Source organism: Zea mays, chromosome 1, assembly GCF_902167145.1.
Source record: "Zea mays cultivar B73 chromosome 1, Zm-B73-REFERENCE-NAM-5.0, whole genome shotgun sequence".
Lineage (NCBI taxonomy): Eukaryota > Viridiplantae > Streptophyta > Magnoliopsida > Poales > Poaceae > Zea > Zea mays.
Genome location: NC_050096.1, coordinates 274,100,521 through 274,125,848, shown reverse-complemented (window position 1 = coordinate 274,125,848; position 25,328 = coordinate 274,100,521). Strand labels below are relative to the sequence as shown.

Here is a 25,328-nt window from a genome sequence, read left to right as displayed (position 1 = left end):
GCCTATTTTTTCTATATCATTGTGACTTACCTTACTGTATAGCCGCAAACATATTTTAGTCATGAAAATCTTATGTTGTTATTAGTTACCAAAACCAATTAGGGACCTAGATGCTTTCAGCCAGATATAAGATATAATGAACTAGACTGGTTGAATCATCAATGTGCTTTTTTTTAACCGTGTGCTGTTTTTCAGGATATTCGAAGAGGGTTAAAGACACAAACGGAGGACGTTGTTGGGCAAAGACCAGTGGTAAGTTGTTTGTCCTTCAAATATATTGCAAGTCTAACAAGTTTTGTTCTTCTGGGTTATTCACAAATCTTGTTTCTTGCAAATAGACAAATAAAGCCTGTCCAAAATGCGACCATCCAAAAGCTGAATTTTACAACATACAGGTTAGCAACTAATCCTTCAGCATTGGATGACCAATCCTTCCAGGTTTTACGTATCCAATTATTGCTCTTGACACCGGAAATTGCAGATGCGTTCAGCAGATGAGGGAGAGACGACGTTCTACATGTGTAAAGGATGCGGCTGTAATTTCAAAGACGAATGAGGAGTTATCCTACCACTTCTACGGATATATGGCATTGGTGCCGAAGAAATTTCCAGCGTTGACAGACTAGTACTCCCTCCGCCCTTTTTTTATTTATCATCGTCTAGTTCAAAAATGAACGGCCGATAAATATTCGAGAATTGCAATCTACTCCTTGACATTGTTACATTACATGGATGCGCAGATCCATGCGTTGTGCAAACTTTCTTTTGATGGAACCTGTTTTGTATTTTATTCGAGTGTGTAGATGTCTACTTGCAACCTTTTTACATTTATTCCAAACTATAAGACGTTTAAAACTTTACTCTTTTCACGTTTTGGTGGTCTTTATAGATACGTATCATTTGCTGTGCATTTAGCTATGTGCTATACCTAGATACATATACTTCGAAGTAGAAGTAATATATATAAAAAGCTAAAATATCTTGTAATTTAAAACCGGGTCGTCTTCATTGAGGTCATTTGTCGGAGCCTCTATATTCGTTCTTCAGTACTCCAATTTCTAAAATATCCAAGCCAAAGGTAGCTGGATTAAATATCTCATCCGTGACATGGCAGTGCTCTTGGCGATGTTAAAAATAGTCTACGAGGGCTATTAAAAGAGTTCGAGTTCTGAGTTTAATAAACAGCAGGTAGTGCTACTACAGCATTTTGCAAGCGACATGACATCGGACAAACCGTTACGATTCCGACTAGCCTACAGATACTCACAATATGACTACTGGGCGATGCCCATCGAATTTTGAATTGCATAAAACGCCGCTTCCATTTGATATCCTTATAATGTCAATCGGTTAATATTCTTCTTAAAATGTCCCTGATTCTGTTGGACACTGGACACATTAAGCAAAATGTTATATTCCACGGCCATCAAAATGTTGTGGACAGTTCTGGCCGCAGGAAGTCCAGCGGGCTACCAGCTTAACGAACCAGAGTCAACTGTATGCCAGAATGGCAATTCTCTGAAACCCGCCTACGTCTTCAGGAGCTGTATTCTGAATACAGTAACCTTGACCAATCTCCGTAAACCCAAGGCTCATAATAGGACTAAAAAAAAAGGAAAGACGAACCAAAAAGACAGCGCTCCTAGGTCGAATGCCAAATTTGGTCAAGGGTGATTTCACTGATGATGGCATGGCAATAGTCATGAAAACAAGGCAACACCAAAACTGTACTCGGATCCGCGAGATGTAGGAACAGCCTCAATAGGAACAGACCATGCCTCACACTTTGATCTGCAGAAGTGACAGTAACAGATATTAACATTTTGAGAGTTAATCAACTTCAAATGGAAGAGGTGATATAACCCATATGGTCACTTAAAACACAGTTTTGCACTTTGTATGAGTTTGAAATAGGAGATGTGATGGAAGATAGTATGGGTAAGTTGCTGGAGGTAGTCTAAGAACAAAATGCCTACTTACATGTACAAGACCTACATCCCACGAGCACCTTGTAGACTGTCTGAGTACTCAAATGAGTCCATCCAAATTTAGATTAACTGCTACATTTCTGTTCTTGGCGGTGGATCATCCTTCAATCCTTTGGTGAGCAGATCGTAGTTGATGGAAGCAAGTTGTGATAGATTCTGCACCGAAAATTAAGTCAAAGGAATGTTGTGGTACAATCTTCTAGGCAACTTATCAATGGATAGTGACTTTTTCCCTCTCTCAAACACGCGAGAGAGCTGCATATATCATCATATTGAGAAGAAAAGAATACTGCCTCTGTAGCGTTCAAGACCTGGCTCACGGGTACAGCAGTACTACAATTGCAATAACATTGCAAATTTTGATATTTACTACTTGTGCAAATATAGATTTTGCCTATTGCTGAGCAGAAAAAGAAAGAGAAGAGTGAAGAGGCTAAGTTGAGAAGGAATAAAGTAAAAAGCGGACTGCCTGCTCTATGCTAATTTAATCTTGTAAATTGCCAGGTTTCGATTACGTCGAAGAGATGATATGAAACCATAGCCAAGTATATATACCTTGAACGAGAAGTTGCTGAAAGAATAATTGACATTTGCACTAGATTCAAACTCATTGAGGCCAGTGCTGTCCTCCCCCTGGTACAAGACATATTGAACAGTTAGAAGAAAAAAAACTTAAAAACAAAAGGCTAGATCAACTATGCACAAGCACAATACAATATTCTTTTGACTTTTTTCTCTAAGGTTATTTTTTATTTGTTGCTCAGCAAATAAATAAGAAAATTACTCATACCATGTCATCTTGGTTACTCACACAACTACTGCTTCCACTAAGGCTTCCATTATCACTGGAGTCCTCTAACTCATATGCTTCATATATGTTTTCATCTGATTGATTCCAAGAATAGCGACTGGTGAAGTAGCTAGTATCAAATGCACTATCGGAGGAAGGAACAAAGGCAGCCTGCAAATGAATTTATGTTATCCCTGGCATACATACAGAAAAATATGCACTACAAGTTTGAAGAGTTAGGTAAATTCTGCCCCTTCCTCACCTTCTGCCTAGCAAGGGTATCCCAGCTAATGTCTTTGAAAAATGGATGTTGTTTAACCTAAATGAAACAGGATTCCCATATGTCCATATAAAATTTTCTTTAAAAAGAATAACCAAGAAATATGGTCTGCAGTGTCATTAAAATACCTCTGAGGCACCATTTGCTCCTAGTCGTTGATGAGGATCTTCTGTCAATAATCTGGACAAAGTTGGTGCAAGATCTTCAGGTTAGTTTTATTTAACCATAGCTGAAATTAACTCGCTATAATAATTAGAAATTGAGTATGAACTAGATAAGTAGCACTGAAATTGAGATTTAGATTGTAGATAGCATATGCCCGTATTAACATATAAAATCCGAACAAATACAAGGGAAAAACCATACGAGGAAGAAACTAGAGTAATTTAAAACAACAGAACACAACTGATGGCATAGGAACACAACTGCTGGGCCGCTGGAATTTGATAGGCCTGTCTCGCCCCATTGTCAAACAGCGGATCTCGTACCCAAAGAAATCTCCACCCTCCCGCCCACTTCTTCCAGGTCGCTGGGGCTAAGTGGGCTGATCTCGCCTCAGCAATCTGGAGCTGAGCCGCTGGGATCAGTCAACTTAACCTCGCCCACAGTCCAGAGCTGCAGATTGCATCCTAATCCTGACAGGACAGCAGTTAAAGTCTACAGTAGAAGAAGACAGCATGATTCCATTAGCCAGGTTGAACCACCAGGGGAAGAATCTCCTAGCAAGCAGCAGTTCTTCAGGCTGCTGTCCAAAAAAATTGGCAGCTTACTACCTACTCCAAAGATTATGAAGAGGAAAAGACCTGCTAATCCTTCGCAGGAGCTCCGCAGAAGTCGACGGGTGGCCGGTCTGGGCGCTGAGCATATTCCGCAGATCCCCAGGGCCAAGAAAATGGTGATGAACGCTATTAATAATGGTCCAGGCAGGAATCAGCTCAACCACAAGGATCTGGAGGATTATGCTAAGCTTTTCAGCCATCCTCTATCCTGTCCACAGGTTCAGGCCCTTGCCGCACTTTTCGGTTGGACAGTCCCAGATGACTTGGGTGGGGCGGCCACCATGGTCTGCTAATATGGTGGATGTGGGTTGTTCTCTAAATATTATTTAATGGATCCCTCGATAATTCTACTCTGGAATGTCCACGGCTTAAATTCCGTCGCGAGACAGGATTCTGTAAGTCTAGTAGTTCGTGCAGATATAATTTGTTTGCAAGAAACCAAGATGCAAAGTTGCAGCCGTCGCTTTGTTCTCTCGTTATTGGGTCCTGACTTCGACAACAATTTTGTGGCTCTACCTTCTGTTGGTGCTAGTGGTGGTGTGCTGCTGGCGTGGAGGTCCAAATTGGGAGCTATTGTTGACTCCCGTGTGGATGTCTTCAGTGTTTCTGTCAAATTCTGTACAGCTATTGGTGATGACTGATGAGTGGTGGCTTACATGTGTGCACGGGCCTCAGGGTAACGATAGGAAGCTCCTGTTACTGCAAGAATTGCACCTAATTAGAGCTAATTGTGCTGGACCTTGGATTGTTGGTGGAGACTTCAACTTGATATATAAAGATGAAGACAAAAATAATCTCAATCTCAACTGAGCCATGATGGGAAGATCCAGGAAGTGTATTCAAGACTTAGGAATCAAAGATATTGATCTGCATGGAAGGAAGTTCACCTGGGCAGGGGCACATGATGTGTTGGTACGGCTGGACAGGGTGTTCTGTTCCTTGGAGTGGGAGCAGAAATTCCAAGATTTCTTGCTTCAATGTTCTTCTTCAGAGGACTCCGATCATTGTCCTCTCCTTCTTGGATTGAAGGATAATCATCGGGGCAAGAGGAGATTTCATTTTGAGTCATTTTGGCCAAAATTTGAGGGCTTTCAAGACGTGGTTTCTAATGCTTGGAACTCTGTCCAGAATATTTCTTGTCCCCTCAAATCCCTCTCCCTCAAGTTCAAAGCTACAGCCAAGGGGCTGCAGTGATGGAGTGACAAGAAAGTGGGAAATTTCAAGTTGCAACTTGAGTTGGCTAGAGAAGTGATGTTGCAACTGGAATCGGCAAGGGATGGTAGATCTCTTACTGACCTCGAATGCTGGCTGCTACAGAGATTGAAGAAGCATTCCTTGGTTCTTGCTTCCCTGCTCAGGACAAGTTCAAAGCTACAGCCAAGGGGCTGCAGCGATGGAGTGACAAGAAAGTGGGCAATTTCAAGTTGCAACTTGAGTTGGCTAGAGAAGTGATGTTGCAACTGGAATCGGCAAGGGATGGTAGATCTCTTACTGACCTCAAATGCTGGCTGCTACAGAGATTGAAGAAGCATTCCTTGGTTCTTGCTTCCCTGCTCATGACGGTGGCTAGGACCAGATCTCGGTTGTCTTGGCTCAAGGACGGCGATGCCAACACCAAGTTATTTCATACTTGCTCAAGGTTTCGTAAGAGGAAGAATTTTATTGGTGCAGTAAGGGATGGGGATCAGCTCATCACCTCCCATGATGGGAAGGCCGAGGTTTTCTGGGATTTCTATATGAATCTAATTGGAAGTGAGGTGCAAAGAAATCAAACTATCAACCTGGAAGCCTTAGGTTTGCAGCAGCATGATCTTAAGGCTCTTGATTACTGAGGAGATCTTGAACACTATCAAGCAGCTTCCCTTGGATAAGGCCCCTGGCCCCGATGGTTTCACTCGGCATTTTTATAAGTGTTGCTGGCCTATTATAAAAGACGACATTTTGGCGGCTGTTTCAACAGTTTGGAGAGACTTCAGGAATTTCAGATTTCTTAACACAGCCTTCATTACACTGCTGCCAAAGCATAATGATGCTCTAGTTGCCAAGGATTTCAGACCCATTAGTTTGATCCACAGTTTCGCCAAGTTGGTTACTAAGGTTCTTGCTAATAGGTTGAGGTGCCACATGGAGGGGCTGGTCTCTAAAGCTCAAAGCGCCTTCATCAAAGGTCGTTTCATATAAGACAATTTTATGCTCGTCCAGCACACGACAAGATTTCTGCATGCTAAAAATAAGCCTAGAATTCTCCTGAAGCTGGACATTTCCAAGGCCTTCGACTCGGTCTCTTGGCCTTTCCTTCTTGAAGTATTGGAAAAATTGGGCTTTGGTCCCATGTGGAGGGATGTGATAAGTGGTATTCTTATGACCTCTTCCACCCAGGTCCTGCTCAATGGGGTGCCTGGGAGCTTCATTTCTCATAAAAGGGGCTTGCGGCAAGGCGACCCCTTGTCTCCGCTGCTTTTTATTCTTGTTATGGATGTCCTCAATGTGCTTATGGTCAAGGCTGAGGAGCATGGGTTGCTGCAGGCCATTTCTTCTAATTCCATCCATCACCGGATCTCACTCTACGCCGATGACGTGGCGCTCTTCCTAAAACCAGAGCCCAGTGACTTAAATACTGATGTGATGATTTTGGATCTGTTTGGGGAAGCTTCAGGGTTGAGGACTAATATAGCGAAGAGCAGTATCGCGCCCATTCGATGCACCCATGTTGATCTGAATTTGGTCCAGCAGCTTCTTCCCTGCAGATTTGAAGCTTTTTCAATTAAATACTTGGGCCTTCCTCTCTCCCTGAAGTTGTCTAAGGCTCAGCTTCAGCCTCTCATTGATAAGGTGGTGGACCTCTTACCGGCTTGGAAAGCTGACCTGATGACCCGTGCTGGCAGAGCTACCCAAGTGCAATTTGTGTTCACTGCTACTGTTATCTATCATATGATGGCACTGGATCTGCCTAAGTGGGCTATTAATGTTATGAATCAATACGACATAAAGTAGATCAAACACAGAGAAGACACATATTTAACGTGGAAAACCCCTCCAAAGCGAAGGGGAAAAAACCACGGGCACCGGCCAGCAACAATCTCACTATTTTTCGGGTGGTTACAGATCCCAGGAGATTTTACAATGAGATAGCTATCTCATGCGGATTACAAGTGTATTTATAAAGGTGAAACCCTAAGGTGAGTAGGGAACGATTTGTACCGCCCAAGCCTCTCGGCGCCGGGCCTCCGCTTCGCTCGCCAACTTGGTCGCCTTCTTCAGAATTTAGATCACAAACTCAACAATTAAGGCCATTGATAAAATCAGTCGCGGATTCCTGTGGAGAGGGTGTAAAGAGGCTAATGGTAGCCACTGTATGGTGGCCTGGGGCAATGTAACACGTCCCAAAGAGTTGGGGGCCTTGGTATTTCTGATATTCAGTGTTTGAATAGGGTACTGCATGTTAGATGGATCTGGCTCCAAAAAACTGATTCTTCCAAACCTTGGGCAGATTTGCCTATCCGATCAAATAGGTTTTTGGATAGCTTGTGCTCTTTGGCAATGGCTTCAATGGTGGGCGATGGGCAGTCCACTCTTTTTTTGGCATGACAGATGGCTCATGGGTCAGATGATTGCAGACTTGGCCCCTCAAGTTTTTAGTTTGGTTCCCAAAAGACTGGTGAAGAGAAAAACAGTGGCTAATGCTCTGTGTAGCTCTTCGTGGCTTGGTGATTTAAGAGGAGTGGTGACGTGGGAGGTCATTGCTGACTTCATCATTCTTGCAGATGCTATAGTTGATGTTGCTCTTCAACCGAGGGTTCCTAATAAACATTATTGGAGGTTCTATTCCAATGGTCTCTATTCGACAAAATCTGCTTATGAGATAATGTTATGTGGCTCTACCTCCCTGGCGGGCTTTGAAAGAATGTGGTGCACCTGGGCGCCGCCTAAGTGTCATTTCTTCCTTTGGTAGGTCTTACATAACAAGTGTTGGACGGCTGACCGGCTCGCTAAGAAGGGTCTTCCCCATCCTAGTAATTGCCCTTTATGTGGCCAGGAAAGGAAGTCTATTCATCACTTGCTTGTTTACTGTGTTCTTGCGAGGCAATTATGGTTTCTCCTTCAATGAGTCGGCCTGGCCGCCCTTTTCCCGGTGCTGGATGATATAAATTTTGAAGCTTGGTGGAGTAGATCGGTTGAGGTTGTTCCTAAGGATCTCAGAGATGGCTTTAACTCCTTGGTGGTCCTAGGGGCTTGGAGTATCTGTAGACATCAAAATGATTGTGTTTTCAATGGTGCTCAGCCTTCTATAGCTAGATTGCTTGCCTCAGCCGGTGATGAGTTCAATATGTGGTGTTTTGCGGGGGCCAAAGCCTTGACCCGTCTTTCGTACCTAGCCTTTGTGTTCAACCCCTGTTAGGAGGCGGTTGTGCCTCTTGTTGTATGTGTGCGTGAGTGTTTTGTTAGGTCCCTATATATAATGTGTTTTGTTTTTCTTCCTTCTGCTAATGAAATGATATGCAACTCTCATGCGTGTTCGAGAAAAAAAATTGAGTAATGAAAAAAGGTTTGAAATATTTCTTACCTGTCAATTAAATCTTGTGCATCAAAACTCATCTCTTCTGGGACATGTGGCCAAGGTATTTTGCGATTCATAATATTTTCAAAAATTGCCTACAGAAACAAGTAGAAAATAAGCTAACAAAGTTTTCAGATCCTTGGTCTACAGAAATCTAATAGTACAATGGTGAATATTTGCTCCAATGGCCAACACACATTGATAATGAACGCTTCTTTTCAGAAAAATATCTAATAAGCCCTGATTGGCTACAACTGTGTTGATAATTTAATGTATGATCATGGTTCTTAAGGCGGTATGGCGAGACAAGACATTGGACCACTGCCTGGACGCCTAGGCGAGGTAGGCAAGCAAGGCGCCTCAGATTGTTTGGGCGCCTCGACGCCTAGGCGACGACTTTAAAACACTGGTTATGATTTATGACCATGTAAAAGTTACAGGAAGATTGGTAGACTAGCCACAAAAAAATTATTCACTTAACATAATGTACAGTACCTCGGGGTGTTCTGCATTGAATGGAGGTATGCCAACAATGAGCTCAAACAGAATGACACCAACAGACCACCAATCTGCACTGCAACCTAGGAGTATATACATAATAATAAAGTAATTAGTATCAAATGGATCAAAAGGAATAGGTATAGTGAGCCTAAAAACTGACTTTACTCAGAATTTACCATGTCCTGTCCCCAAAAGGATTTCTGGTGCTAAATAATCAGGAGTTCCAACAGCAGAACGATTTTGTCTCCGTGCTCGGTGATCCATTTGTTCGAGCTCATTCATCTGAGGCTCATCATCTCCATACAGTGAAGCCCCACTAACAGCAGGACCAGACAGATCTGTGCTGTTGATCAAACCAACCTTGGACAACCCAAAATCTGTCAACTGGATAAATAACATTAATAAGCAGCACATAGAAAACACACTAGTACAAGTGACCATGTCAAATCAAGAACATAAATGAATTTGCATATCCATGGAAGTATAAAAGGAAAAGGATATTAAATTAGTGACATGGGAAATAAACATTAAAAAACAGTTGGTACTTTTTTTTGTGAAATACAACAAAGTGCTGCTTTTGATCAAGGGAAAAAATATCCAAGAATAAGCATAGCCTTATATTCAGTATGTGAAGTTCAAAATAAAACAAAGAGGCACCATTCTGACATCCATCATGATCTCTAAAAAGTTAAAACGATTATCCTCAATAGTTGTGTGTTCTCTCCTATTACAAATCCAGTACATGCCAATAGCTGTGACCATTATGCATTTTGATGACAAGAACATAACATATATACATAAAAAAAATCAACCAGCTAGACAACACAAGTTAGAGCTTGCCTTTGCAAGGCATGAGGAACAAACTTTCGTTTGCCGTATCTAACAACAAACAAATAAAATACTACCTCCATTTGTTTTTATTTGACGTTGGATAGTGTAAATTTACACTAGGAAACATCAAATAAAAAAATCGGAGTATAACGAGAGAAGGTTTAATGAGTATGTGCATGTCTCCAAACCTTAATATGTCCATCATGGGCTATCAACAAGTTGTCAGGCTTTAGATCCCTATGGACTATGTGCATAGAGTGCAAATATTCCAAAGCTAGTACCTGCAGAACAAACTGATTATGAGACCGAGGGAAGGAAAAAGATGGAAAATTAATGGATACTACAAACTTACAACTTCTGCAAGATATACACGAGCAACGTCTTCATCCAGGCACCCTAAATTCCTCAGTAATGAGTAAAGGTCCCCTCCATTCAGGTACTCCATGACCAGATACAAATTCTCCCGTGAGGTAAACGAATAGAAAAAGCGTACCTTCCAAAAGCATGAGGATTTCAGAATCAAATCACAGCGTTTCAGAACAGGGCAGATTTTTATGTTCACTTACCACAAAAGGGTTCCTGACTGTAATCAAGATATCACGTTCAGCCAATATACTCTCGACAGCATTTTTCCGAATCATATCTGCCTTCCTAAGAACCTGCTTAGAGTAGACATCTTATTAAATCGACCAATAAGATAGCAATGTATGCACTGAAATGAAAGAAAGCAGCACTGAAGTATTTGTGAGAATTTTCTATTATGGTTATACAGGGAAAATGCTGATAAATGGTAGTGAAACTGGTGCCATGGTATTCCGTATTTCTACTTGCTAGAAATCCACCTACTTTGTTTCAGCAGTCAGATCACTCCTATGTTGTTTCAGCATTGCTAGTAGCAAGCCCAGGTGAAAGAGGAGGTTTGTCAATTGCCACAGACTTGGCGGGCCAGCTTAAAACACACCCACTCTTATAGAGATGAAACTGAAATTAGAACTTGTTGTATTGCTACTTGCTAGACTTCTTAGAATAATGCTTGCAAGAAGCAAGCAATATGTTATATATTCAACAAGAAACCCATACCAGATGTATTACCATTTGCATTCAAGGTAGTTCAGCATAAAAGCTATCATGCAAAAGTTATTCCAAGAATAGCACAGACATGACAAGGGTGCAATCTGTTTGTAATAGACACTTGCCGGCACCACTTGTGAGCTCTCAGATGATATGCAGTAGGGAAAAGAACACTGAAATTGTTGCATATCAAGACAAAGCCATGGTCCAGAAAACACAATTACAACTTGCAGACAAGAATGCTAATGTTTAATTGGATATTCAAATCATAAAGGGTGTGTAAAGTGATCAGACAAGCTGCAATAATTGTTTCCTCTTTAAAAGAATTGTTCAAGTTCAACAGAAACTTATTACTGGATAGGCTTGAATGACAGCCATTAGGTTTAAGTGTAACGTGTAACTTCTTGAGAACAGTTAATGAATCGATGGTGCAGGGACCAGGCAGACTCACATTGTGGATCCGAAGGTGACACAAGGACATAAAACTAGTTGGACAACAATCACAGCACTAAGAAATATGTGCATGCGACTTGGAAACAAAGTAATTGGATGCCCATGCTATGAAGCAATACGAAAAAGTTTCAATTTCTGGGGTAGAACTACTTGCACAAGATCTGCCAGGGTATGAACCATAAGGCTAGTGCCTAACAAAAGGTACTCATGGTTGTATGAAAGAACAAAAAAGTTTGGCCAATGAATACCTTTATAGCAAAAAGATCTCCTGTAGTTCTTTTCTTGGCCAAGAAAACACGTCCAAATGCTCCACGGCTAATAGGTTTCATGATTTCAAAGTCATCAATTGAAGTGCGATCCTTGACTGGATGGACAGGACTTGCGCGCAAGCTACGAACAACATCATCTTCTTCATCCATTATGGTGCTTGCTGAATCAACCTTGTCCATATCAACTGAGTCACAGAGCTGCAGATACTTCTCCCTGAAGGATTATACAAATGTGAAGGATGAATTAATTAGAGCAGTTAAAATGAAGTAGCCCACAAGAATAATTTTTATTATGTGGTCAGGATATCAATGAAAACAGAAGGCCAAATCCAAATAAAAATCTCACCTGTGTAGTTTTTCTATGCGTGTTCCAAATGTCTGGACTGTGAGGGCCTCATGCTTCCTGCGGTTGACAATTTCTTGAAGATCTTCTATGCAGGTAACCATTTGGGATAATGCGCTTTCTTCATCCAGAGGGGTATTTGCTATGCATCGTGCAATATCAGCAAGTTCGACAATCTGCACAAAGTGAAGGAAATCATTATTATAGCAACTCCTAAAGTTTGATATCTAGACTCTACTGTAGGAAGGAGAGATTGTGTATAATGCGTGGAATGGTAGGATGTATTGCATTGAGCCTCTAGGGAGGGGGAATATATAGGAGTACATAACTTGGAGGCCAAGAAGCCTATCCTAGAGACGAGGAATGTTATCCTATAGATAAGGAGGTTATCCCGGGATTACAATCAATCCTAAACCAACCATACCGGGAGTTGTCTAATATACTCTAACATCCCTCAACAGTCGTAGGCTCGTAGTGTTAGCAACACGAACGGACAGACTAGAGAACAATGGAGTTATCCCCCCTCGGTCGGAACGTCAGTGTGAATGCTGCGACTGGAATAGCTCATGCAGATGATAGCCCTTTGTGCCGATGATGTCGAGGTAGCCGAGTGCAAGAGAGCGGAGCCGTTGGAGACGACGATGGTGATGTCGACATTGGAGCCTCTCGATCGGTGGTGGCGACGGCGTGCCGGCATAGATGGACGTGCAGACAAAGAGGAGTGGTACATGCAGATCCGGTTACGCCGTAGGCCACGTCAGTTGCATTGTTGAAGAAGATGAAGAAGCCATGTTGTCTAAGTTGATGTCGAGGACGTGCAAGTCAACTGGCTGTGGGAGATGGGGACACAAACCCGATCATAGATCGGGAAAAAATGATGCAGTGTGCGGCGGGATCAGATGGATCTGTCGCGGACTCGAGTACGACGATGAACGCGACGGTCTGAAGGACCTGTCACACATCCTAGGAGGGTGCTGCCCCCTGTTAGAATACCCGATTAGGGTTTGGGGTTCTCCCCGTGTAATTATTGTCTCGCCCCTCTGTAATGGGCCTGGCCTAGTTACTCCAGTCTATTTAATAGATTGTCCAACCCCTGTTAGGGTTTCACAATTCAACATGGTACCAGAGCCAAGTTAAATTATTTTTTTCACAGCCACCTTCCTCTCCGGCGCCGCTAGCCCAGCCCTTTCCTCCCTCCAGCCGACGCCGGCCCTTCCCCTTGCCCCGGCCGCCGCCCCCTGCCCCTCTGCTTCCTGGACACTCAAGCGCGTGAGTCCCTGGAGTAGATCCGCATGAGCACCGTCGCTGCCACCCAGCAGCAGGCGCACACGAGCACTTCGGGCGGTGCCGCCGCCTGGGAGTAGGCACGCACGGGTGCTGCTGCCAAGGCCGCTAGAGACCAAGCGCAGGCGTCACTGCCACCGCCGCTCGAGTGCAGGCGCAGGTGGCGCTGCTACCGCCGCCGTCCCGCTGCAGACGCGCGCGTCGTCGCCCCAGAGGCTGGCTGGTTGCGCTAGCAGCCACCCCAACATCGGTGACAGGCAGGCGCGGACGCCGCCGTCTCCCCTGCTCCGCCGGAGCGCGCGCCCCCTATCCCTCTGCTCCTTCCCGTCGCCGAGCTAGGTCGCGGGTCCACTGCCGACGGCCTCGCTGCTTCAGGTTTGGCCACCCCAGCGTGCTCCGCATCCTCTGCCCCGTCGCCGACTTTTGCGACCTCCTCCTCCGACTCTCCTCCGCCTGCGCCGCCGCAGACCACCTCATCGACGACGTGGCGGCGCTCTGCTTCTACTGCTAGGCTTCGGGCGCTTCACCGGATCCTAGTAGTTGACGACAAAGTGCGCATTGGAGGTTGCGAGTGACAGTGGTGCTAGCGGTTGGTGACGATGGAAAAAAGAAGTGCAGTGGGGACAGAAGAAATTAACCCTAGGATTTACACTGTTGTAGGTGAATGAATGATGGAGATATGCCAATCGCTCTGCGTTTTCGTCCAAAATCACATGGTTCACGTTCCAAGTTGTGATGGGACACTACAAGGTATGCACCCTTCATTCCATAATTCTAAAAAAAAGTGTTCCATGTTTCGTGTTCCCATTCCTCAATCCCATTGTCCTGGGAACATGGCTTCTTAGCTTAGAGAAGCAGACACAACTAGGAAGCTTCGGCGACGCAATTGATACTCCGCCTCAGCGCTCAAGCGGAAGACGATGTTCTGACTACTTGGAGGACCAGGAGACAAGGTTGTCACCGATAAACACAGCATAGCCCGAGGTGGACCAATGTGTATCTAGAATTATGGACAACCCGTTCAATCAACGTCAGTATAGACGACAAGCTCAAAGGCGGAGGAGCATCGATGAAGCCCATGAATTGGAGTGCCCTGAAGATAGCGTAGAACGCGCTTCATCCCATAGATGGGGCTCCCACGGATCATGCATGTGGAGACAAACATGTTGAACAACATAAGCAATGTCAGGCCTGGTGAACATCAAGTACTAAAGGGCGCCAGTGAGACTCCAAAATTGTGTGGCATCCGCCATAGGAGGGCCGAAGTTGGCAGCGAGCTTGGCCTGAAGGTAAACAATCGTGGTGCAACGCTTGCAACCTACCATCCCTGCGCGTTCAAGAATGTCATGTGTGTAGAAGCACTGATGCAGGAAGAGCACGTCAGATCGTCGTTACACTAAGATGTTGAGGAAGTGCTGAAGAGATTCTAGCACCCAGGTCCTTCATGGTGAATTCCCGCTAAAGAGCTGAGATGGTGTGTTGCAGAAGCTCGGTGCTAGAAGTTGTAAGGACAATATCATCAACATATAGCAATAAGTATATTGGTACATGGCCAGTTGGCCCTGCCAACCTCTCGCACAGTCCTCTACACAACAATCTCCCGACGCTTTGGTGAATAGGACTGTTACAGAGTCCTCTCTCTACCTCCGCCTGAACCGCTCGCGTCTTGGGACATCGCCGACGATCACCATGGCTCTAATACCACTTGTTGGCAACCTAGCCTCCTGCACAGATGAGCAATTGGCTCACTCACTCTCACAGCTCATGGCTAGAGGTAGAAGAAGAGCCCTGAGATTAGAGCACACACAGTACAAACACAAGCCTGAAATGTGTTGCAACTGAACTGCTCTACTCCATTGAAGCACAGGTCTAAGGCCCGGTCGTGGTCGTTCTCACATGGGCTACGGTGCCGTTGTGTATGAGTGAGGCAGGGTTCGGGGGTTTTCTGGACCTGCGTGAGGTCTTTTTCTTGATATAATACCGTGGGGGCGGTCTTACCCCCGCAGGTCGAGTTTTTTTAGTACATTAGCTCAGCCTTCAACTACTACAACATGGCTGATGTATGCCACTACAAAGTTGGCCTATTGCCATATTCCTACAACACAATAGATGGACAGCAAGAGCTTAGCACAATACCAAATCTCTGCTGCAGCAAAAAGATGCAAAGGGAGCAGCATGATCATACAAAGAGAAAAGAGAAGCAAAATACTGAAACTGTATCTCTTACCTGCGGAAGATCACCACTCTCATTAATTGCATTTTTACCAGCTAAAAGCATGTCTATATGATTTGATCTTGGAGTTAATGGAGACCTAGGAGTCATACTTCCAGCGGATGATGTGGCCATTCCATGATCAGATTTTGGTCCAAAACGAGTCTTACATGTCATTGAAGGAAGATTTTTAATGTCATCCAATGAAATAGTGTTATCAGTCTCTTGGAGATAGTCAAGCATATCAGCAGATCCTCTTCTAGACCAATCAGAGAGTTTAGGAGAGGGACCATCAGATTCTTCATTGATGCTTGAACTTGAAACTTTTGCAACATCTGGGCTGACTGCAGCATTTGGCAGGTCTTTCGGTGAATAAGATTCTACCATCTTTTCTAGCATTTCCGCAACTCTGATTAAGCGTTCATCAACACTAACACCTTTTTTATCGCACCTGTCAGCAATTGCACAGACCCTTGAATGGTCTTCTACATACTGTGTTGGAACATACTCTTCACATATGCGACACATTATTGAACCCTCTTCAGAAATATTTGGCTGGTCAGACCAGTGGCCCCATGAAGTTTTATGTTGATGCTTGACAGGAAGCTGTTGTTGTGGTAAAGATTCAACTGGACTGCTTAATTCAACATGGCTACTAACTGTAGAGTGTGCATCTGTTTTCTTATTAGGTGATTCCAATTTAGTAGGAGTAGATTCTTTTGGGACCTTCGTAACAGGAGATGGAAAAGGTTTCCAGGAAGATATTCGTTCTTTGGTTGGAGAATCAGCCACTTTCTTAACATCCGTATCAAGTGGTGGAAGAAGGTTAACAGGCTTTATCTCCTGGCTACGCTTCCATTTCAAATTATGCTGCTCCTGACTGTATGATTTTCTTGCCTCACTTTTACTGGCTCTGGATGTTGTGTCACCCACACCTGATTGAGTTAAAATCTGCCTATCTGCAGATTGTATAATCTTATCACGCTGATCAATAACAACTTCATCCTCAGCAAAACCACTTTCTTTGTGGAACTGGAGCAGCCTTGTGCATCTTGTAAGGATAAAAAGCATCCGGGTGTATAGTTTCTTCAGCACACCCATTGAGAGTTCCTGACGATGGTCATCCAAATCTTGCACTATACCTTCACACTGAAGCCAGAATTCCCCAGGTGTCATGACACAGCAGGTACGTGCAAGTATTAGCAAGTCCTCCAGGGCATCTTTCCACTCAGGATGAGAGTCTGCATACTTTTCCATTACGCTAACCAAGTCTCCTGCAAAAACTGCCAAATCTGAATTTACCTCTTCCTTTGCCTTCTCAAATCTCACATGGATAACTTTTATTACCTCCTGCATAGATAACAGGAGAAAGTATTGTTATTAACAAATATTTAAGAAACTGGAATGGGTAGAGTAAAAAAAACAAGGTGACGTATGAATGACCCTTGTCTCACACAAACGGTGGACTCGGATTACCTTTAAGTTGTAAATGCCCCGAGGTTTCAAAAAAGGAAATGGGCGCACCCCTTTGGAGTTCAGCTCGTGTGAAAAACTTTTTATATCTGCAGGGAGTCTCTTCCTCGGTGCACTAGTAGCCTGCATAATGGCTTTAAAGCGTGGGGACTCGGATTCCTTTGGTGTCTCACACGGATCATATGCACACTAAAAATGCAAGCAAAAAGATGTAAGGATGGATTAGCCATTGTTTACTTAAATGAAAGTCATAGGGAAGAAGAAAAATAGAAATATCACTACCGCAGCCTCAGGTATGTGAGTAGGTGTCCTCAAATCTCCAGAATGGTTCCGCTGTGCACTAGGTTTAGCTGTGAATGAGATGGATTAGCCCATGTATCACAAAAGGTTGTGGAGAGAGAAAAATAGAACAAAGCTCCAAAAGGAGAGCCCACCAATTAGTTGTCAAAAATAATTTTCATAACAGACAAAAAGAAGGGGAATTGGAGAAATTACTATGCGCATACACAAACAATATCTCTGCTGCAGAAGTAGCATTTGACTAATATTTTTAGAAATCAAACGTACCCTTAATGAAGCATATATACAATAAGATGCATATATAGAAACAATGTTTATGAGCCTGCTCATTAGAAATGCCTTGCGTTCAAGCAACAAAAAGAGCAAGCACTTGCTAACTCGACTTATAAACTATAACCCTCCTAGCTTGCTGATTTCGCTTTAAACAGCTAGAAACTTGCTTCGTTTGCACGTGTTTCAAGTGTAAACGGCTACAGCGGAGTAAGACGAATTGTGCAATCTCAACTCATAGCATCTTAGTAAGCATTTGAGGGAGTAACTAACAACTATTGTTTGCTCACATGTTTTCCCCCATCCCTTCCCAAGCTCAAAACAGCAAAAAATTAACTCCTAGCTTTGACAAAATCAATAGCCAGCTTCCAGGCCCATACTTGATAGCTAAACTAAACTAGCTTGGAAAAGAAAAAACAGCATACATAATTGTTACCTTTTACAGCGCTCTTCCCTACTGGTCCCAAGCTCGTCCCAGCTGTACTTCGCATCGGCAGCTCGGTCGTCTTCCCTTTTCCGCGGCTGCTACTACTAGTATCCGCCCAGGAGGTGACGCCCTTTCTACCGCCGACGCCGGCTGAGGCAGCCGACGGTTCCGCTTGGCCCTGCCCGCGCGAGAGGTTGCTGCTCCCGATCACGGCAGCCATGCGTTGGCCCTCCTGCGGCAGCGGCCCGGATCTCGTCTTGATCCGGTTGAGCCCCAGCGAGGACGCCAGGATCGGCGACAGCGCGGCCGCCGACGCGCCACCCCCGCCCCCGACGCCCGCATCCCTATGATGCGGCACGGACCCCTTCCTCCCATCACCCGCCGGGCTTGACGAGGCCGACGATGCGGCGCTCTTGGGTGCGGTGGCCGCGGAACCGAAGAGCTTGTCGCGCTTCTTAGGAGTCTCCGATTTAGTCTTCTTCTTGTCGGATCTAGACGACGACGACGACGCCGGCGACGCCGCGGATGCCGAGGCCGGGGCCGAGGTAGGCGTGCGTGGGCTGTTGCTGCCGTCTGGGCTGGAAGATGACTCCGATGACTTGTGTCGCGACGAGAAGAAGCGCCCCTTGAACACCATCACGCCCCCTCGCCCCGGCCGCCGGGCAGGGGTTTGCAGAAGCGAAGCAAGCGACACGGACAGGCAGAGGGGAGCGTGCGGGAGAACCGGGAGTGCGGGAGGAAATTGCAAGGACTGAAGGACCCAATCACCCAAGGAGAGACTAGCAGGCTAGATGCAAGTAGCAGTGTAGCGTACACAGAGAACTTAAAGTTGCAACAAATTACAATATTTACACTATATTTAGATAGAGAGACGTAGATTGTGTGCTAATAAGGACCTGTTTAGAAGCAACACAGTTTTTAAGAAAATAGTTTTTATCTTTTAGTTAGAAAGACCAGCTTATTTCTTAAAAATCAAGAAGTTAGTCTCTCGTATCTAAAAGATAAAAATTGATTTATTAAATACGGGATACTTTCAAACAGAGCCTAAAATTGGTAGTAAACACGCGATGTTGTAGATTTATAATGTTAGAGATTTGTAATATAGAGAGAGGAGAATATGAGTGGAATCAGAAATGCAAGCAACACGGACATGAAGAAATTATATGTTTTTTTTTGAAAAGGAAAGGCAAAAGATTTGTCATTCCAATATATTAGAAGAAATTAAAAAACTTTACAAACTGACATAGTCCGAAAAACTTAACAGTAATGACCTAGATAGAACACTGACGCTTAAATGTAATGACCCAAAAAAACCCTCTGACCGGGACCCCAGCCGCTACAGACAGGCTACACCTCCACCAATTAGCTCTTTCACCACCTATATCATTTGTTCTGTCGTTCTCTGCTGACCCTTAAAGATTTTGTTGTTTCTTTCCAGCCATAAACTCCACCAGAAATAAATTATGAGGCCATCGAAATTTTTTCTTGATTGCTTACTACAGAGCATCCTCAGTCTAAACCACCACGCGTGTAGTGATCCGGTTTTGGAAATACTGTCCAGGAACCGCAAATCAGCCCAAGTCAGGATCATGCTCCATGCTTCCTCGGTGAAGGGGCAATCCTTACAGAGGTGAGCCGCTGTCTCCGGAGATACATTACAAAGCGAACAATTTTGGTTGCAATGTCAGCCCCGTTTTTGCAGATTGTCTGAAGTTAATATTTTGTTGTGCAACAATTTCCAAGCAAAGAAACGACATTTTGGTTCAGTTTTGGCTTTCCAAATGGGATTGATGTGGGTTTTACAGAAGTTCGTTGTGAACTGAATTTTGTAGGCGCTACTTGAAGTCTTGAACTGTATTCCCCATCTGCCGACCATCTCCAAGAAATGGTGTCTTCGAGGTCATTGAGACCTTGCGCGCTGCTGATTGCTTGCCAAAGTAATACGAATTCTCTCACTTCCTCCTCCCGAGAGAAAGGCGCACAGAACTGCATCCAGTAATTGTTCCTAAGAGCCTTGAAAACCGAGATGTTCTTTCTTCTTGCTTTCTTATATAGCTTAGGTGCAATATTCTTTGGAGCATGTCCTTCAATCCAACTAGATCCCCAGAAATCTGCCATCTTCCCATTACCAATAGTCACAATTGTTGATGCGTTAAAGAGATCTACATCCACCTTGTCACACGGTAGCTGCATGCAACCCATGCTTTTTCTTTAACTTTCCACCATAACCACAACTATCTTAGCCTTAGCGCTCTTGCAAAACGCTCCAGATCTAGAACTCTCAGACCCCCTATTCTTTGGTAGGCAAGTTGTGGACCAGTTAATCAAACAATGACCCCCATTACAAAATTCTGGACTATTACCTTTCCAAAGGAAGCTTCTTCTTAACTTGTCAATTCTTTTAAGTAGCCATTTCTGCGCCGGAAAGACCGTCAGATGGTATATAGGCTGAGCAGATAGCACCGCTTTAACCAAGGTTTCCCTACCTGCCTTTGAGAGTAGTCTGCCTTTCCATCCTGCTAGCCTTTTATTAATTTTGCCAATTAGTGGTTGGACATCAATTCTCCTAACGTTTCTGAAATGTAGAGGTAGACCAAGATACTCCCTCGGAAATTTTGAGTATTTGCCAGGGAACACATCCATCAGATCTGGCCAAAGAGTTTGGGGATATCGAATCGGGAAAATTTCAGTTTTATCAAAATTAATCTTCAGCCTTGAAAACCCTTCAAAAACTTCCAGAATCTTTTTCAAAACCTTCAGATCCTCTTTATCTGCTCTAATAAACACACCTACATCATCTGCATAAAGAGAATAGCGTTGTTTAGCCTTATTTGGCAGAACCCGCCCCAGAAGCCCTACATCTGCCGCCATCTCAATCATCCTCTGCAGAGGGTCCATTGCTAGAATAAACAGGAACGCCACACATGTGCTTAATTGCATTTGTTTATTGACCGCTGATGATGTTTTTTGAAGAGGAAGATCCTAATATTGTTGCGATCCAATTCCTCCATTTCTGGGAAAAACCTAGAGCTCTCGGAACCTCTAACAGATATGCCCAGTTGATGGAATCAAAAGCTTTTGATATGTCAAGCTTGACAAAAAGGGCTGGCTGATTGTTCTTATGAAGTTTCTGAATAACTTTTTGGACGTAGAGAAAGTTATCGTGAATTGAATGTTTTTAATGAACGTGTTTTGAGCAGTGGAGACGATCTAATTCATTCTTGGCGCAAGCCTATTTGCTAAAATCTTGGTCAATATTTTCATGAAGCTATTGATGAGACTGGTCGGTCTAAACATGTCAATCATGTCAGCACCCTCCCTTTTTTGTAAAAGTGTGATATTTGTCTCATTAACGAGGTTCAGGTTTTTGCATCTATGGTGATAGAAATCATGAATTGCACTTGATAGATCATCTTTAATCAGTTCAAAACAACTCTTATAGAAAATCCCTATGAAACCATCTGGACCTGGCGCCTTTTCAGAGTGCATCCCCATAATCACATTTTTAATCTCATCATCATTGAACATAAGATCCAGATCTGATAATTCAAATGGACTATAACCTAAGTTACCCCACCGAACAGCCCTTTGCCTAGTTGAAAGTCGCCTAGAGGGGGGTGGATAGACGAAACCTAAAAATTATAATTCTAAATACAAACTAGATCCCTTGATTAGTGGTTAGAACAAGATTCACAAGTTATCAGAGTATAAAACTAAGTCATTTGCTTGCAACGAGTATTGTTTTCAAAGAGTGCGGAATTTAATCAATAGCAATACTCCTAGAAATGTTAGTGGATAATAATGCAAGAGGGCTTAGATGAGAAGAGAATAAACACAAGTTCTTTCTTGCAAGGAGTTGCTTCTCTAAATGAGAATTTAACTTGAAGCAATACAAAATAATATTATCAAAGAGTAGCGCAAGAGAACTTAGAAAGGGAGAGAACAAACAAATCACAAGCAATAAACACACGAGACACGAGTGATTTGTTTTACCGAGGTTCGGCCATCGAAGGCCTAGTCCCCGTTGAGGAGTCCACTAAGGACATGTCTCTTTCAACCCTTTCCCTCTCTCTACCGATCCCCAAGATAGGCGAGCTCTTCTTCTTCTCAAGGATCACTTAAGACCCCGCAAGAATCACCACACACTTAGGTGTCTCTTGCTAGCTTTACAAGCCTCCAAAACTTTGGAGGAAGTTCAATGGGAGTCAAAACTCCACGCACAAATGAACGCAAGATGTAGCACACACTTTCTCTCCTGAATCTCACAAGGCACTAGAGCTAAACTCACACGAGAGGCTTTCTTTTGCTTGCTCTCTCTTTTGTGGCACTTGTGTGGGTTGTAGTGGTCTAAATCTTGTGTATAGGATGGATCAATGAATAGAGGTGGTTGGGAGGGCTTGGATATGTCAACTATATGACTTGGAATGTTGCTTGGGCTCCCACACCTTGAAGTGGCCGGTTGGGGTGGTATTTATAGCCACCAACCAAATTGTAGCCGTTGGAGAAGGCTGCTGGCGATGGGCACACCGGACAGTCCGGTGCGCCTCCAGACAGTGTCCGGTGCGCCGCCACGTCATCCTGTCGTTAGGGCTTGGAGCTGGTCGACCGTTGGAGGCTTTGTCCTTGTGTGGCACCGGACAGTCCGGTGCCCCTCTGACCTGCTGCTCTGACTTCTGTCGCGACACTGTGCTGCACTGTTCATCCGTCAGAGTCGACCGTTGCGCGTAGATAGTCGTTGCTCCGCTGGTGCACCGGACAGTCCAGTGGCACACCGGACAGTCCGGTGAATTATAGCGGAGCTGCGCCTCAGAAACCCGAAGCTGAGGAGTTTGAGCTGATTCACCCTGGTGCACCGGACACTGTCTGGTGGTGCACCGGACACTGTCCGGTGGCACACTGGACAGTCGGGTGCACCAGACCAGGGAACACTTCGGTTTCCTTTTTGCTCCTTTCTTTTGAAGCCTAACTTGTTCTTTTTGTTGGTTTGTGTTGAACCTTTGGCACCTGTAGAATGTATAATCTAGAGCAAACTAGTTAGTCCAATTATTTGTGTTAGGCAATTTAACCACCAAAATCATTTAGGAAAAGGTTTGACCCTATTTTCCTTTCAATCTCCCCCTTTTTGGTGATTGATGCCAACACAAACCAAAGCAAATATATAAGTGCATAATTGAACTAGTTTGCATAAGGCATGTGCAAAGATTGCTTGGAATTAAACCAATTTATATTTTCATAAGATATGCATGAATTGCTTTCTTCATTTTAACATTTTGGACCACGCTTGCACCACTTGTTTTGTTTTTGCAAATCTTATTGGAAATTCATTTCAAAGTCTTTTTGCAAGTAGTCAAAGGTAAATGAATAAGATTTCGAGAAGCATTTTCAAGATTTGAAATTTTCTCCCCCTGTTTCAAATGTTTTTCCTTTGACTAAACAAAACTCCCCCTTAATGAAATTCTCCTCTTAGTGTTCAAGAGGGTTTTAGATATTAATTTTTAAGGAGGTTATACCAATTTTGAAATAACATCAAAAATAAGATGCCAATTGAAAAACTTCTTTAATACAAGCTGAAAGACTATATTTAAACATTTTTGAAATTGGTGGTGGTGCGGTCTTTTTGCTTTGGGCTAATACTTTCTCCCCCTTTGGCATGAATATCCAAAAACGGATACTTTGTGAGTGAAATATAAGCCCTTTGTACTTTCTCCCCTAGTGGTACAAATGAATATGAGTGAAGATTATACCAAATTTGGAGAGATGGCGGAATACCGGCAAGGAAAGATAATACCGAAGGTGTAGAGTGGAAGCGATGTCTTTGCCGAATACTCCATTTCCCTTTCAATCTAAGACTTAATACACGAGATGCTCATGGAAACATATTAGTCTTAGCCTTAGCACAATAGAGACAGGAAATATGCAAGTGTACCAAAGGAAAAAGACATGATTAAAAGGATATGTCAATTAAGCTTAAACAGTTCTATATAGCATAGATTGCTCCCCCTAAATATGTGCCTTGAGAGGAATACATATTTTGGCCTTTAAATGCCAAGCGCACATAATTAGGTTAATGAGAACATATCTATATCATAGAAACTGTTAAGTGCAATGTGTCATAATATAAGAGTGATGCTTATGACAGACTATGCACTTATGAAAGCATGTTGGAATCTTAAGCATTTACCCTTAAGGATTTCAAGGAGACTTAAGGACCCTCCACCTTTGAAACAAAGGTAGCTTATCCTCGTTACAAGGTTAAGCTTTAAGCTCTTTGACAAATAAAATCACTTCACCTAGTTTTAACAAAAAATGCATAAATGCAGGAATGAATTTTTTTGAGAGATTAAACTAGGTATGAAGCAGGGATATGCATAGACATGCTTTCTCTTCCTTTTATACAAGATAAGCAGGGAATGTATAGAAAAGGAAGATTTAGGTACGTGTATAAATGAGAGGAAGTAGTTTTACCCTTTTTGTACCTTCATATAGAGACACTCTCTTCATTGTGCTTTGTCCTTAGGCTTGGTTACTTAAGACCTATATTCAAGACAGTGTATGGAAATATTTTGCACAAGAGAGGGTTCTACAACTAGTGATCCTTTTTAAGTTATTGTTATTATATATCAAGTAGATCACAAATTGCATAAATATATCATGAATTCTCCTTTTAACTTAGTGCATACAAAGAGAGATATCGATTGAAATTATATGAGGCACTAAGAAACATAAGTGTTAATTGAAGTTATTCAATGATCAAACAGACAATAGATGCGATCAAAAGAACAACATAGGCATTAGATCATTAAACAAGTTTAAAACGGGAGAATCCAGTAAATATGCTACTTTAACAATGAAAGCTATAATCCTTGATAAAGGTGACATTACTTTACCAAGAAGGATTGATATGTAGTAGCATACTTCATGAGAAAATTGTTCTCATACATGAGACTATATGAGATTACTAAGATAAAGTGCCAGTCTCAATATAATCAAGATATAGAAATGTAACATCCCAAAATCCCAACCCAGGTTTGAAACCCTAACCCCCCCTAATCCCCCCTCCTTTATTTTTATTCTTCTCCCTTAACCCTACCCCTAGGTCACCCAAATCATATGCATGCACTTAAAATGATTTGAAGCACCTCACATAGACCATATTTATCACCAAGTTCATCTAGAGAATTTTTGTTAAGAGAAAAAGGAGCAAAAAGACACAAAAGTATAAAAGAAAAAGAAAAAGAAATAGAATAAGAAAAGGAAAAGGAAAAACCCTCTCCCCTCCCTCGGCTGGGCCGAATCCCAGCCCAGCTCGCGCGCGCTCGCTTCCCCCCTCTCTTCCGGCCCAGGCGGCCCAACCCGCGCGCCGCTCCCGCCCCCTGACTTCCGGGCCCCGCCCGTCAGTGCCTCACCGCTCTCTCTCTCGCGCGGACCTCTCTCACTGGCAGCCCGACCCCACCCGTCAGCTCCTTCTCCCTCGCCCATCCCTCACCGGCGCGATCGCC

At 43.5% G+C, this 25,328-nt stretch overlaps 1 protein-coding gene across 1 annotated transcript; it reads right to left on the bottom strand.

Annotated features, from left to right (window-relative positions):
- Window positions 1-1,296: 1,296 nt before the first annotated feature.
- Window positions 1,297-18,735, bottom strand: LOC103643892 (putative serine/threonine protein kinase IREH1). Its single transcript, XM_008667063.3, has 18 exons — window positions 17,839-18,735; window positions 17,115-17,182; window positions 16,836-17,021; window positions 15,375-16,709; window positions 11,867-12,039; window positions 11,500-11,734; window positions 10,294-10,386; window positions 10,080-10,220; window positions 9,916-10,008; window positions 9,073-9,280; window positions 8,891-8,976; window positions 8,402-8,490; window positions 3,187-3,238; window positions 3,041-3,097; window positions 2,779-2,949; window positions 2,544-2,621; window positions 1,981-2,144; window positions 1,297-1,791 (listed from the first exon to the last, which is right to left on the bottom strand). Exons 1-17 carry the CDS (start codon window positions 18,464-18,466, stop codon window positions 2,061-2,063), a joined length of 3,777 nt encoding a protein of 1,258 aa, XP_008665285.1. The 5' UTR covers window positions 18,467-18,735; the 3' UTR covers window positions 1,297-1,791; window positions 1,981-2,060.
- Window positions 18,736-25,328: the final 6,593 nt, after the last annotated feature.

Bases quoted from the DNA above. Each gene is read 5' to 3' on its own strand.
- LOC103643892 (XM_008667063.3), bottom strand. From the start codon at position 18,466: ATGGTGTTCAAGGGGCGCTTCTTCTCGTCGCGACACAAGTCATCGGAG. The intron at 11,735-11,866 runs GTGAGATTTTTA...ATAATCCTTCAG, and splicing joins CGCATAGAAAAACTACACAG to GGAGAAGTATCTGCAGCTCT. The intron at 10,221-10,293 runs GTAAGTGAACAT...TGCTTTTGGAAG, and splicing joins CAGTCAGGAACCCTTTTGTG to GTACGCTTTTTCTATTCGTT.